Source organism: Barbus barbus (genome assembly GCF_936440315.1).
Source record: "Barbus barbus genome assembly, chromosome: 7".
In the NCBI taxonomy this organism is placed as follows: domain Eukaryota; kingdom Metazoa; phylum Chordata; class Actinopteri; order Cypriniformes; family Cyprinidae; genus Barbus; species Barbus barbus.
The window spans coordinates 27,806,346-27,820,626 of record NC_136735.1 but is presented as its reverse complement, the minus strand read 5'-3'; the positions used below and the strand labels follow the sequence as shown (position 1 = coordinate 27,820,626).

At 39.3% G+C, this 14,281-nt stretch overlaps 1 protein-coding gene across 2 annotated transcripts in view; it reads left to right on the top strand.

The window, feature by feature from the left end:
* The window catches only part of LOC306873023 (protocadherin Fat 1-like), an 85,263-nt gene that overhangs the window by 65,420 nt on the left and 5,562 nt on the right, over nucleotides 1-14,281 (top strand). For both annotated transcript variants that reach the window (XM_079422015.1, XM_079422014.1), the window contains exons 13-26: nucleotides 2,663-2,896; nucleotides 3,999-4,388; nucleotides 5,082-5,296; nucleotides 5,715-5,852; nucleotides 5,943-6,086; nucleotides 6,387-6,584; nucleotides 7,847-8,669; nucleotides 8,756-8,887; nucleotides 9,304-9,461; nucleotides 10,282-10,738; nucleotides 10,833-10,986; nucleotides 11,925-12,035; nucleotides 12,618-13,264; nucleotides 13,382-13,519. In XM_079422015.1, the coding sequence (XP_079278141.1) occupies nucleotides 2,663-2,896; nucleotides 3,999-4,388; nucleotides 5,082-5,296; nucleotides 5,715-5,852; nucleotides 5,943-6,086; nucleotides 6,387-6,584; nucleotides 7,847-8,669; nucleotides 8,756-8,887; nucleotides 9,304-9,461; nucleotides 10,282-10,738; nucleotides 10,833-10,986; nucleotides 11,925-12,035; nucleotides 12,618-13,264; nucleotides 13,382-13,519 (3,939 nt within the window). The remainder of the gene's footprint in view (nucleotides 1-2,662; nucleotides 2,897-3,998; nucleotides 4,389-5,081; nucleotides 5,297-5,714; nucleotides 5,853-5,942; nucleotides 6,087-6,386; nucleotides 6,585-7,846; nucleotides 8,670-8,755; nucleotides 8,888-9,303; nucleotides 9,462-10,281; nucleotides 10,739-10,832; nucleotides 10,987-11,924; nucleotides 12,036-12,617; nucleotides 13,265-13,381; nucleotides 13,520-14,281) is intronic.

The window sequence follows — 14,281 nt, the reverse complement described above, 5'->3', positions numbered from 1 at the left end:
TATTTACATGCATGTGTGTGCATTTATATATATACATACTAAATATACACAGTACACACACATATATATTGTGTAAACAAAAACTTTTATTTTGGATGCGATTAATCGTTTGACAGCGCTAATGTACACACACACACACACACACACAAATGTTGAACAGTTTGCAGTCAGTAAGATTTATTTTATGTTGTTCAGCACGAAAGCATTAAATTGATCAAAAGTGAAAGTAACAACATGCATAATTTGCTTTCTATTTCAAATAAATCCTGTTCTTTTGAATTTTATATTCATTAAAAAATCCTGAAAGAAAATGTATCACTGTTTCCACAAAATATTAATAGTGTCTACACTGATAATAAGACATTTTTCTCAGTATTAGCTACTGAAAAATTCAGCTTTGCCATTATATTTAAATTAAAATTGAAAATCGTTATTTTAATGTTTAAAATATGGCGCTTTATTTACATTAATATTACTGTTTTTCTAATTTTTTTTTTTATTAAATAAATGCAACCTTGATGATCATTCTTTCTAAAACATAAAAATTCTTACAGAGCCCAACATTCTGAACAGTCTAAGACCATTGTCTCAACAGCCATACAGATATATGCTTCATACACACAGAACATTTTCAACATCATTTACTTTAGCCTGCAGTCAAACACACATGCCATTTAAAACCATAATGATTTCTAATTTAATTACTTGTACAATTCCTGGGAAGGGTATACATCCTTGGGCCTTTATTACTGTTTTACAGTGAATACCGTGGAATTCTGTTCCCAGTATTGTTCTTCTCTTCTTTTTTTTTATTCACACAAACATATTAACATTAAATATTTTAACAAAGCATTTCAAGTGTTGCCCCACTTCAGCTATTAACTCTTTACTTTTTTTTTGTATAACGCTTTTTACGATACAAATCGTTGCAAAGCAGCTCTACAGGAATTTAAGTTTCCACAATATATTTATATATTGCAGAACCTTAATATATTTAACTTATGGCAAAATTTGGTAATTCTGTATGTTGTCTGAGCATTGGCATCCTCTGAGGGGTTAACTGAAATCAGCTGTCTCTCAACTGTGTGAATTAAACAGTTCCAGGCAGAAAGAGCAGAAATCAACAGTGGGTTTGTGACAGCGTCAGACTGCTACAACACAAAAGCTATTGTAAAGGCGCTACTCACTGGCTCTTTGATAACACCAAGTGTGAAGGCAGGGAATGCTGGCTCGCAAACTGAAGGAGTGCTACTGTTCTTCTGTGTGGGTTTAGTGTGCACAGAGAATTTCTTTGCTTCACTTTTTTTCCCCTTTGTTCCATCGTGGAAAAGAAGAGTAGCATTATTGCAAGTTAGCAATGCCAAGTGTGCTCTCGTGCGAGCCAACCAGACACCTGAAAGCTGGCAGCTGCTTTTCCGAGAGTGACTTTCCCTTTGCTTCTTTTCTCAGCTCACTCTCTCCGAGCAGCCCACATGCCGACTGCACTTTATTCTCCCTTGCTATTTCTCTCATTTCTCACCATCCCTCTCCTCTTTAATCTTTTCTATTTCTTAAACCCGCTCAGCGCAAGGATGGTTTTAGCTTCCCTCGAGGGGGAACTTTTGGACACCCTGCATTCATTCCTCCTTGAGATGTGCTCCAGCTAAAAGGTCGACACCAAACAGCTGGCACACAAAAGGGCCGTTTTAAATCAGTGAATGAAACCAATGAAACGTAGCTTACGCTTGCTGAAATTATTAGGTCAGATCATTTCTTCATAAAAGAGACGACTGTCTCCTTCTCTCACTGCTTTTCTTTTTTTTTTTTGGGGGGGGGTTAGAGTGTCCTCTTGACTTGACTTGACAGATGAGATAGTTTAAAGTGGAATTGGATTGTGTCTTGTTCATTAGTGCAGTGCCAGCTGATGTTTAAAGTGATTGATGGGGAATGAATTTTGGGGTTTTTAGAATGCGACAACTATAATAAATATACATAAAGAAGCTTTGCAGATATGAAGAATGAGAGAGCAATGAACTGTTTGTGTGTGCGGAAGCAGCATCAGGAATCCTTCAAACTATAGTTTACATAAATTCACAGAAATTGCAAATGAATTAATGGGTTAGTTCACCCAAAAATGAAAAATCTGCCAATTTTTCCAAGCCAGTTTTTACAGATATTTCTAATGGAACCTGAGAGACTTCTGTCCCTCTATTTAAAGTCCATGCAACCAAAACTTAACTAAAAGGATTTTAGTTAAATGAAAACACTGATCGATGCACATACATAGTTCACATTAAATATGGTAAATCCTAAATAAAATCTGAAATCTCTTGGGTTTCATTAAAAATATCTTAATTTGCATTTCAAAGATGAACGAAAGTCTTATGGGTTTTGAACAACACTGTTTGATGAAAATGGTTGCAAAGACCCAAAAAAGTTTTTTGATGGTGACATTGTGTTGTGTGACCAAAAGTTTAAAAGATTTTACCTTTAAATGCAAAACACTCTGACACAGTTAGGACCAATTTTATACCAGTGGCATTACATAATGAGTAGGCCAACTCAGCACGACACCGTGGTCGCAGCTGGTTAGAACAGAAACTCATTATTTACATGGAATATCTGTTATCTCTAGTGACATTCTTGTTAGGACACAGTGTAAAGTGTGTTTTTGTTTTATCAGGGGAATTAAAAACACTGCTCCCTCTGGACCGTGAAGAAGAGGAAACGCACAAGATGAAGGTGCGTGCTCTGGATGGAGGTGGACGCTTTTGTGAAGCAGAAGTTGAAATCACAGTCGAAGATGTCAATGACAACGCTCCACAGTTCACCGCTGACCCCTACACCTTCACTGTGTTCGAAAACACAGAGATAAACACACCTGTGGCTCGCCTGTATGCCTCAGACCTGGACACAGGTAAGATCTTCAATATCCAGATCAATGATATATTTATTTTAAAATATATCAAAATAGAAATTGTGTTTGTATATAAGTGTGTTTCCCTAAATATTCTCCAATTTTACAATAGTATGGCCTGTCAATGTTCATCTGTTGTGTTAGTGCTTTCCACTCTGATTTTCATTTGCATGGATTCCTCTCTTATCTTCCTTTGTTCTGTACTCCATATCCTCAAACAGATACATTTTGTGCTCTGTGTGCATTCCTATTTCACTTAAGTCTAGCCAAAACACAACCAATCTCTTATTCTTACCTCACACAACCTTAAGATCACTGGCTACGTTTTTAAAGCCCCTAAAGTAGTAAAATACTAATTAAACTCTATTGACTGCTCATATGATGTGCACTTACAGTGGAGGTCTATGGGACTAGCCTACAACTAGCTAGCTGCATCATAGACTTGAAATGATCATAAGAAGGTGTTTGTCAAGTGATCAATAGACTTGCATGCATACTGAACTGTCATAAAGCCGCTGTATTGCAGTAATTTGGTCTGACTGAAACTTTGTCGAACACAAGAGATTGTGTTAACTGGCTATAATGAGAGAATGTGTCTTGATAGATAGGATTGTACTAGCAAGCCACAAATGAGGCTTACTCAAAAATGCATTAGAGGGATTAGTGTACTCTATCTTCGTCTTGTTTGTTTGTGTATGTGCTTTCCCCAATATAATAAGTGGCATTCACTCACACTTAATATGCAACTCAGGACCAGAGGTTTTACAACTGAATCTTTTGTAGGATGAATTTATAAGTCATTATAGTAAAGCAAATGAGACAAAGACACAGAAACACTATAGGTTCTTGCAAATGATTATAACTGCTGGAGGCTTTGCCAGCTTCTTAATCTGCAAAATGTATTGATTTGTTGGCATCTTTATGAATTGGTTGTCCTTTCTTTGTAAGAAATATGACAACAGCAGGTCAAAATTCAGAGTTTCAGTTGTGCGTTAAATGAAGGAATAATGGACAAACATTACTGATAGAACCAGTGTCACACTATATTTGTTTGGGGTTAAATATCAATATTAATCTCATTGTGCTTTGTGTGTGTGTTTAGGTTCTAACGCAGAGGTCCTGTATTCACTGCTGGACTCTGCTGATGGTGTGTTCTCCATCAATGAGGAGACAGGTGTCCTGCATCTGGATCGTCCTCTGGACCGTGAGCTTCAGTCGCTCTACACCCTTCGTGCTCGTGTCACCGACCGTGGGAGCCCGCGTCGTCTCTCCTCCCTCACCACTGTCAGTGTTTCCATCTTGGACATCAACGACAACCCTCCAGTGTTTGAGCGGCGCGAGTACACTGCCACCATCGCAGAAGACATTCCAGTGGGCACCCAGGTGTTGCGGGTGCACGCAGCCAGCCGAGACACAGAAGCAGGCGCTGAGATTACATACTCCATTATCAACGGAAACGAGAGAGGAGCGTTCCGTGTCGACCCCCATACAGGTAAACACAGCAGCTTTGATGAACCTGTTGAGATCTCTGCAGCACTGCTTCTCAGTTAAATTTTGAGTCAACTTTAAAGTTCTTATGCATACATATATGGCACTTTATGGCCTGGCTCCAGATTATTTGTCTCATTTTATAACAATGTATACCCCAAACAATAATCTTCACTCTTCTCAGCATGTTCTTTTGGTTGTCCATCAAACACGTTTTCACCTTCCATAGGTGATAGGGCTATTTCTACATATGCACCTAAGATGTGGAACCTACTTTTAGATGAAATTGTGAAGCACAGTCACTTGGAATTTTTTAATTCTATATGAATTTTTTTTTTTAAATACTGAATATTTGTCAGCGCCAACAGTGCGTTGACATACAGCACTGTTGCGCTATGGGCGTCCCGAGTTTGAATCCTGACTTAAGGACACAAAGTTCACAAAGTTTCTTCTTCTACCACTTTCCTTATCGTCCTTATTTCAGTTGTTTTCTATTACATATTAGAAACAGTTTTTGTTTGTTGGTTGTTGTTTTTTCATTCATTTTATTCATTTAGTTATTTATTCATTTACTTGTTTATTTGGTCATTTTATTCATTCTTTACTTGAATAATTTACTTAATTATATGGAAAATAAATCCTTTATTATTTAGATATTTTCATGTACCTTGACTTCTCATTGTCCTTTTCTTCCCAGGCGGTGTCTTCGTGATTGAGACTTTGGACTACGAAACGGCACATGAGTTTTATCTAACAGTGGAGGCTACAGATGGAGGAACGCCACCGCTCAGCGACATGTCCACAGTGAACATTAACCTGACTGATGTAAACGACAACAGCCCCATCTTCAACCAAGATATTTACTCTGCTGTGATCAGCGAAGACGCAGAACTGGGAAAGACCGTGATCACTGTGAGTCATCCGGCTTCTCTTTCTGAAGCACTTCTGATTTTACTGTGCCCTGCTCAGGTCTCTGTGTTACATCATCTCCTAAAATCAACACAGAGCAAAGAACACGCACACTAAACAAACACAGCCCAATGTCAAAGTAAAGCTCGGCGACCCACACCAATCTTTAATCTGCCGTCTTCTATCTCGCTCTCACTCTGGTCATTTATTAGAGATGTTCATGCCTTATCATGCTGAATATAAATTGTCAGTGCGAAAGTGAGGCTTTGACGCCCAGCTCTGTTTCACTTGCATGCCTTCTGATTTCCCTTGAGAGTCTCAGCCAATAGTTACTGACTCATGAGGCAAGAAGGGCGAAAGGCATACCTGAGTCCGTGGTAATGTTTATCTTAAGCAGGTGTGTGTTTCTCTGTGTGTGAAGGTCATGGCTGATGATGCAGATGGTCCATCCAGTAATCAGGTGCGCTTCTCCATCATTGATGGCAATCAAGGCAGTCCTTTCACCATCGACCCCATCAGAGGAGAGGTCAAGGTTTCCCGCCAGCTCGACAGAGAGAAGGTACAGAACACTCAGGTGTCTCAGTAGCAGGTACATTGGCAGTCTGTTCCTGAAACCTAATGATGACATTTTGTTTTGTTTATTTTTTAGACTTCAGGTTACACTCTGACTGTGTTGGCCTCTGACAATGGAAGCCCGGCTCGTTCCAGCAGCACTACAGTCAACATAGATGTCTCAGACATAAACGATAACCCACCTCTCTTCTCTCAGGCAAACTACAGCATCATTATACAGGTCTGATTCCTATTCGATACAGTGATTTTTACTGTCAATAATCTCTCTCCAATGCCTGCTTGTTAAATGCATTTCGAATACTGTACCCATTTGCCTTTTGAAACATTGCTCTAAGGAAAAATAATTATTAGTCACCAGATATGTCTGCTCTTGCTGGCTCATATTAAATATAATCATAGCTTCTCAATGTGAGCTGTAAAAATTGTTACATACCAAATTTTCCTTAAGAGGTTTAAAAAAGTGTGAATGTTGTAGGTCTAAATTATGAAACCTTTAACACGTTCTACATATGTTGTATAGGAAAACCAGCCAGTCGGTACCAGTGTTCTCCAGCTGACCGTGTCTGACCGTGATGCTTCCCACAATGGACCTCCTTTCATATTTTCTATCATCAGTGGGAACGAGGGCGATGCCTTCCAAATCACTTCTCAGGGCGTGCTGGTCTCTGCGACGACTCTGAGCCGCCAGACCCAAGAGTTCTACCTCCTGCAGGCCCAGGTGAGACCTCAATCTCTCCCTCTGATTCTCCAACTCTCACTGAAGCTGTAGGGGTCTTGTTCAGTTTTCACTGGAGGTCTGAATGGATAGATGAATAGTAGAGCTGAGGTGAAGCAGTGCTTGTTCAGTACTCCCCACACAGGCCAGGCATGGTCAGTGGAGTATGATGAGGGAGCAGCCATGAAAACCTGAGCAGAGGAGAGGACCTGTAAAGAAAATCATTACAGCTGTCTTATTCCCAGTCTCCTCTTCTTTTAGGTGTTCTGTTTCCTTTGTTCAGAAGGAGGTCATTCTATGCAATGGGCCACTTTTCAATTTTGACAGGAAATTTAAATTAGTTAAAGATCTTAAGCAAAAGATGTCTTTAAGTCTTAATAAATGGCATTGTGCCATCTCATCACTTAAATTAAATTAATATATGCTGCTTCTTGGGTTAACCGTACCGACATGTGTATGTATAAAAATCAGAATCTAACTTTTTAAGACTTTTTCAAAGGACAGATGCTGTTATGTATATTTTTGATTTTTGAAACATTTATTATGGTAACAGCGTTGATGTACTACATAAGACACAACCTCTAGTCTTTGAATTAATGCATTGTCAACAAATTTATATGTATACATTGTTTTTTCTTTTTACTTTTTCATTGTTTTATTAGGGCTACAAATTGCACCCGTTTTGTAAAATTGTGAAATTAATAAGGATTGTGAAATGTGAGGCAAAGATATAGGTACAAGAGGACAGAACAGAAATAAATAACATGAGCCAGGCTCAAACTTGTGCAGCTGTCCATTGTTTCAAGAGTAAATCCAGGCTCGAGTGCTCCCTCTACTGACTGTGACTGCGCATTTTGCATGTAGAGGCTGATAATAAGTTCCAAAATCGTTCTGCCCTTAATACTCAATTACACTTCAAACAGCTGACTTGATATTTTGGCACCATATGTTAGAAGACTAATAATCAATTGTTTTAGTTAACAACATTTATGATGCTTGCTGTTCTGTGCTGTAAAGTGAAATATATCATAGGAGGTATGAAAACAATTAACTGTTTTGAAATTAGACTCCTTTATGAGTTCTTACTTATGTAAATACTTACTAGTGCATGCTAAAGCAAACATCATTATTATATCGCTGTTACATTTAAAATTAGTGTAAGTGATTTGACACCCAAATATTAAACCTTGACACCCAAGTTTGCAACTAATGATTTCTAATGGTTGCAATTCTGAATCCTAAATCTCTTGGTTCTTTTGCCCTAGGTAACAGACAGCGGTCGGCCACCATTGGTCTCCACAGCATTTGTGAGTGTACGTTTGATCGAGGAGAGCATCTACCCTCCTGTCATTCTTCCCCTGGACATCTTTATCACCACAGCAACAGATGAATATTCAGGTGGGGTCCTGGGTAAAATCCACGCCACCGATCAGGATGTTTACGACACTCTAAACTACAGCCTTGCACCCGATAGTTCCTCCACCTCTGAAAACACTGGCCTCTTCTCTGTCTCTCCTGCTGATGGGAAACTTGTAGCCCGTGGGAATCTAGATGCTGGTCAATACGTCCTTAACATTACAGTAACAGATGGTCGTTTTACTGCAGCTGCCCGAGTCAATATTCACGTTCGGCAGGCAACAGCACAAGCGCTCGATAACTCCATCGCTGTGCGATTCTCTGCAATAGCACCGGAGGAGTTTATTGGAGATTATTGGCGTAACTTTTTGCGGGCATTACGGAACATCGCCGGTGTCAGACGCGGAGATGTGCAGTTAGTCAGCTTGCAACCAGCTGCTGATGCCTCTGGTGACCTGGAAGTACTTTTAGCTCTAGAAAGGTCAGGAAGTCCATTCCAGCCCCAGGAGGTTGTGTACAGGAAGCTGAATGCCTCAGTTGGGGTAATCGAAGAGATGACTGGAGTCCGTATTGTACGAGTTATGAAGAAACTTTGTGCTGGTTTGGACTGTCCTCTTAGTTACTGCCAAGAAACTGTTTCCTTGGAGACGGGAGCAGTGTCGGCCTACAGCACGGCTAGGATTAGTTTTGTTACGCCACGTCACATGCGTACTTCCAAATGTCTCTGTGAAGGTAACACGAATATACAGACACCAAATATTTCAAAGATGTATTTCACTTCCAGTCTAGAGTGATGATGAACATTTTATGTGTGATAGGTGCTGAGTGTCCTGTCCTGAGCAAACTCTGTGAAGGAAGCCCCTGTCCTGACGGCATGGAGTGTGTAGAAGACCCCACGCACACCAAATTCAAATGCATCTGTCCTGAGGGAAAACAGGAAGAGTGCTCAGGTATGAACACACATATTAGTGCAACTCACACTAAAGCACCATATTAAGGTCCCATTCTTTTATTAGTGCTACTTGCTTAAAGTATCCGTATTGCTTGAGTTAAACTTGCCCTGCTGTTTTTATAGTACAAAATAATAGATGTATATTAAATAAAGGGACCAAGCCTTGCATGGAGATAAGTGGGTTTTTTTTTCTTTTGTATAATTTATATACTTTTAAAGTGTTAACTGTTTAAATTGAACTTATGATATCATTGCATACTGAATTCTGATTGGTTTGTGTTTTTTACAGCATTGCAAGCACTAATGTTTTGTTCATGAAATGGACGTTAGTTTTGCTGGATTAGAAATGTAGTGTTGGTGTGGGCATTATGATAATATCACTTATAATTTGTTTTGGTTTGCTCTGTGTTTTAGAGCGTCAGTCATTAACATTCAGCGGAAATGGATATGCACGATACAGGCTGATGGAGAACGAGAATAAGGAAGAAATGAAGCTGTCCCTCAGAATCAGAACATTCTCCACCCACGCTACTGTAATGTACGCCAAAGGCACAGACTACAGCATACTGGAGGTGAGTGTGTACTCTTAACCACCTCAATCCTTCCAAAAAAAGAAGAGAAAACAGAATGAGAGTTATTCTGGAGCTGGGAGAAGAGAGGGGAGCTCTTTCTCATGCATTCCACTTTGGTGAGGGAAAACCACACAGCTGACAGAAAGAGCAAAGGAGTCTGGGTCTGAAATGCAAGCAGTGTCATCTCCCTGCTCTTACATTATAATAATCTGTTTCTGCTTATCCCTGAAGCATCATTCCTCAATTCATCTGTTTAATCAATCTGCTATTGCCAGAATACTTTAATATCACAGCTGAAGTACTTCACAGAGTCATCTTTTTGGCTGTTTAAAAATAACTTAAAACTGCCTACTTAGACATTAATTTTTATAGGCACACATTTTTGGCCGTCATAAGCTTGTTTTCTGTCCAAAAATGGTGCTGACACTGAATATGCCTGTGATGCCCAAAATGTGCAAATAATAGCATGCCCAAAAACATTGCATGTGTTCACCTTGGTTGTCTATTTAGGTGACTTAATAGGTTTGGAGAGACTATATATTTATGCATACAACATACCACTTAATGGACAGGTTTGTGTGAGCTGATATTTTATTTTGCTTCAATATATTTATAAATATAAATATAAAATATTCTGAGAATTATTTATCAGTTCATTTGTAATAAATGTAATAATACTGTATAAATTATCATTTAAAATATTTTGTCTGTCAATTGGCTAAATGTGTATTTGAGATACTAAATATTTGAATTGACCCCACGTTTGCCATTTTTTATATAGGGGCAGCGTGAAAGACAAAACTATCTGTGTGTGTTTCAGATTGTGAACGGCCATCTGCAGTACAAGTTTGACTGCGGCAGTGGGCCTGGTGTGGTGTCCGTGCACAGTACCCAGGTCAGTGACGGACAGTGGCACACTGTCTCTCTTGAGGTAGATGGCAACTACGCTAGACTGGTTCTAGATCAGGTCCACGCCGCATCTGGCAAAGCTCCAGGAACTCTCCGCACCCTCAACCTGGACACCAGCATGTACTTCGGGGGTCATGCACGGCCAACATCTGGCTCAGGAAGACTTGTGGTAAATGGGCTGCGGGGTTGTTTCGAGGGGATCGTGTTTAATGGGAGGGAGCTGCCGTTATCTCAGGTTCGGGGAGTTCACTCAGTCCTGGAGGAGCTGTTCGAAGCGGCTCCCGGATGCAGCTTGGCTCCTCCACTCCAGGGCTGCTCCAGTAACCCCTGTACCAATGGAGGCACATGTTCATCACTGCCTAACGGAGGTATGTGTGGCCATTATTGGTTTGTTTTTGATTGGAGTCATTATAGTTCAGTCAGATATAGGATTATTATGCTGTGTTCTTTTGTGTGTTGTAGGGTATTTCTGTAAGTGCACCGCTGCATTCATGGGCACTCACTGTGAAGTCACTATCAGCCCCTGTGCCTCTAATCCCTGCCTCTATGGAGGCACATGTATCCCACGAGGAGGAGATTTCTACTGCCAGTGCAGAGGACAATACTCAGGCCAACGGTGAGCACACATGCACTTGTGACCACAGAAATTATTCTGAAACTGAGCAATACGTTCATTGTACTTGCAATCAAATGATGTGAAGTCTCGGTCGTTTTTAGCATATGTAGGTGCAAATTCATTGCATTATCTATAGACATGCTTCAAGTTTGACCAGAAATCTTTTCTGATTTTAAAAAAGGTTTTCAGGTACTTTGAACATTAATATTTCATCTTATTTGACAACTTGAACATGATCATTCTGTTCATTCTGAACATGTGCTATCTTTGTTTAAAAAATAACAACTTTGATAGTTTGTGCAATGACAATCATACATTTTTAAGAGTGGCTTAAGTGCCCAGGTATTTTTGGGACAACTGTACACTGTCTGAATACAGAAATATTCAATAATCTCCATTATATGACAGTTATAAATGTCTACTTTTCATTTTAAATTTTAAATCTCTGATTTGTTCCTAATACTTTTAATTAAAATTAAAATGTGTCCTCATAGCAGTCTTTGACCTCACAGCATTACATCCTCTTTGTCTAATTATTTTTAAAGTTTGATATTTCATTAAATTAGTTCTTTTTCCATTTTAATGATATTATGTATACTCCATGTGTAGGCAAATAAAAGTAAGCTCTGTCAATATTTTCATAAATTAAACTTCATTAATATGTACGGTGTGACTCAAACTAAAGAAAAATACTTCAGAAATCCATGAGGCATTCTCAGTAATTCCTGTTAAATTGGAAATTTAATCAGAAGCTTTGGGAGGTGATGTGATTGATAATCAGATTTAATTCAGTAAGACAGAATCAATTTACTCTTTGAGAAATTTCTAATGCAATTAAAAACTATCCAAACACAGTTCTTCCTATTTAAAGTTTATCTAAAGTTGTGCATGTGTGAAGTTTCTGAATGACATTTTGGCTCTTTGTAATTTTCTACCAGGTGTCAGCTGGGTCCATACTGCACAGACAACCCGTGTAAGAACAGCGGCAAGTGCATTGATAGCCTGGATGGTCCTGTGTGTGAGTGTGAGCTGGGTTTCCAAGGAGACAGGTACATCTTTTAATCTAATGAACCTGTGAGACTTGATTGAATAAGTAAAAAATATATTAAATGGGTATAATGAAAAGCTTCTTTATGAGATGCTACTTCTCTTGAGATGATACACAGGTGAGACTTTTTAAATGAAAGAAATGAATACTTTCTATTCAGCAAGGATGCATTAAATTGATTAAGTGACAGATTTCCATTTTAAGTAAATGCTGTTCTATTGAACTTTCTATTCATTGAAGAATCCTGAAAAAAAGTATCATGGTTTCCACAAAACAATCTTATTAGTATTAGCATATTAGAGTGATTTGCCAACTTTCATGGGATAATGGCTGCTAAAAATTCAGCTTTGGCATTACAGGCATAAATTACATTTTAAAATATATTCAAATACAAAACAGTTATTTAAAATGTTATAATACTTCATAATATTCCCATTTTTACTGTATTTTTGATCAAATAAAGCCTTGGCAAGCATTAGAGACGTCTTTCAGAAACATTACATGATTCTTATTTCAAACTTTTGAAAGTGTAGACTGAATATGCAGGTGTGTATTTACAGTACATGCATGTATGTATGTTTAGGTGCCTCAGTGATGTAGATGAGTGTCTAAATAACCCTTGTGGAAATGGTGGTCACTGCCAGAACACATACGGCTCCTTCAACTGTAACTGCACTGCGGGCTACAGTGGGCGGCATTGTGAACTCCGTTCCGAAATCCGCAACGAATTTGTCTCCAACTCTTGGAACATCGGCCTGGAAGAAGTTATCGGAATCGTCGTCTTCGTTGCCAGCATCTTCCTTCTCGTCCTACTCTTCGTCGTGGTTCGCAAGCGCATTTGTCGGCGCTCAAAGTCCAAATCTGACGATGACGACAAGCTTGGCGTAGGCACTGGAGCCTCGCATGCCTTCCTCCATCGGCCGTACTTTGACTGCAAACTCAACAAGAACATCTACTCTGACATCCCGCCGCAGGTCCCTGTACGGCCCATCTCCTACACTCCCAGCATTCCAAGCGACTCCCGCAACAATCTGGACCGCAACTCGTTTGAGGGCTCAGCCATACCGGAGCACCCAGAATTCAGCACATTCAACCCTGATTCAGTGCACGGGCACAGGAAGACAGTGGCTGTCTGTAGTGTAGCACCTAACCTGCCTCCTCCCCCACCCTCCAACTCCGTGTCTGACAGTGACTCCATACAGAAGCCCAGCTGGGATTACGAATACGATGGTATGTACAGAAACCCTGCTGGAATCCAAATGTCATGCTTGTGACTTGTAAGACAATCTATTTAATGGGCTCCAAAAGTGAGTGAAAGTTTGTGTGACTGTTTCCTTCTCCTCACAGCTAAAGTAGTGGACTTAGATCCGTGTCTAAGTAAGAAACCAGTAGAGGACAGTGCCTGTCATCCTTACAACACCAGAGGTAGCATGTCTGAGGTCCACTCTCTCAGCTCCTTCCAGTCCGAGTCATGTGACGACAATGGTATGTATGGAACAGAATGTATTCAATTTTACTCATCTTATAGATGACTGATAGATCATAACCAGCCAGTTAAACTGCAGAATATAAGTGAAATACTTCTGTGACGTGTTCTTTTTTTCAGATATCGGAATGAATTAATTCAAGTTTATTTCAAGTTATTTATACTGTATGTTTCTCTGTAAACAAGATGAAAAAATATAGTGAATGAAAATGATATAATGAAAAAGAATACTGCTTCTTTAGCAGACAAAAAAGGCTATGTTTGGAATGGAAACACCTAGGGCCAGTTTTACTAAACAGCGCAAATTAAAGCATTCGCAAATAAAGAATAAAGAAATAAAGAAGCCATAGTACTTGAAAAGTACCAGAGGCCAACAAATGCTAGAAGTTGCAAGAAGTTTTGATAGACCTGGTATTGCGTGACTCCTTAAGGGTTCCAAGTCATCTTTTATTTCCTGAAGCAAATTAAAAATGGCTTGGCAAACGATATTTTCGTGTTCTTCTTGCATTCCAAATAAATTACGTGTGGGAAAAAATCCTATCCCTTCTACCACGCACTCTCTCATCTCTGCTGTGCCTCCTCCTAGCAACAAATTGCAGCCATTTTAAGCGCAAAATAGTTTAAGACATGCTTTTTGGGGCGTTAAATAATGGCGCAAATACCAGTAATTTGACGAGCGCAAACATTAGTAAAACACGTTGCATGATTAATTTTAATACTCTCCTCTCATAAATTTTGCATCTGAAAGGGAAACTCCTACA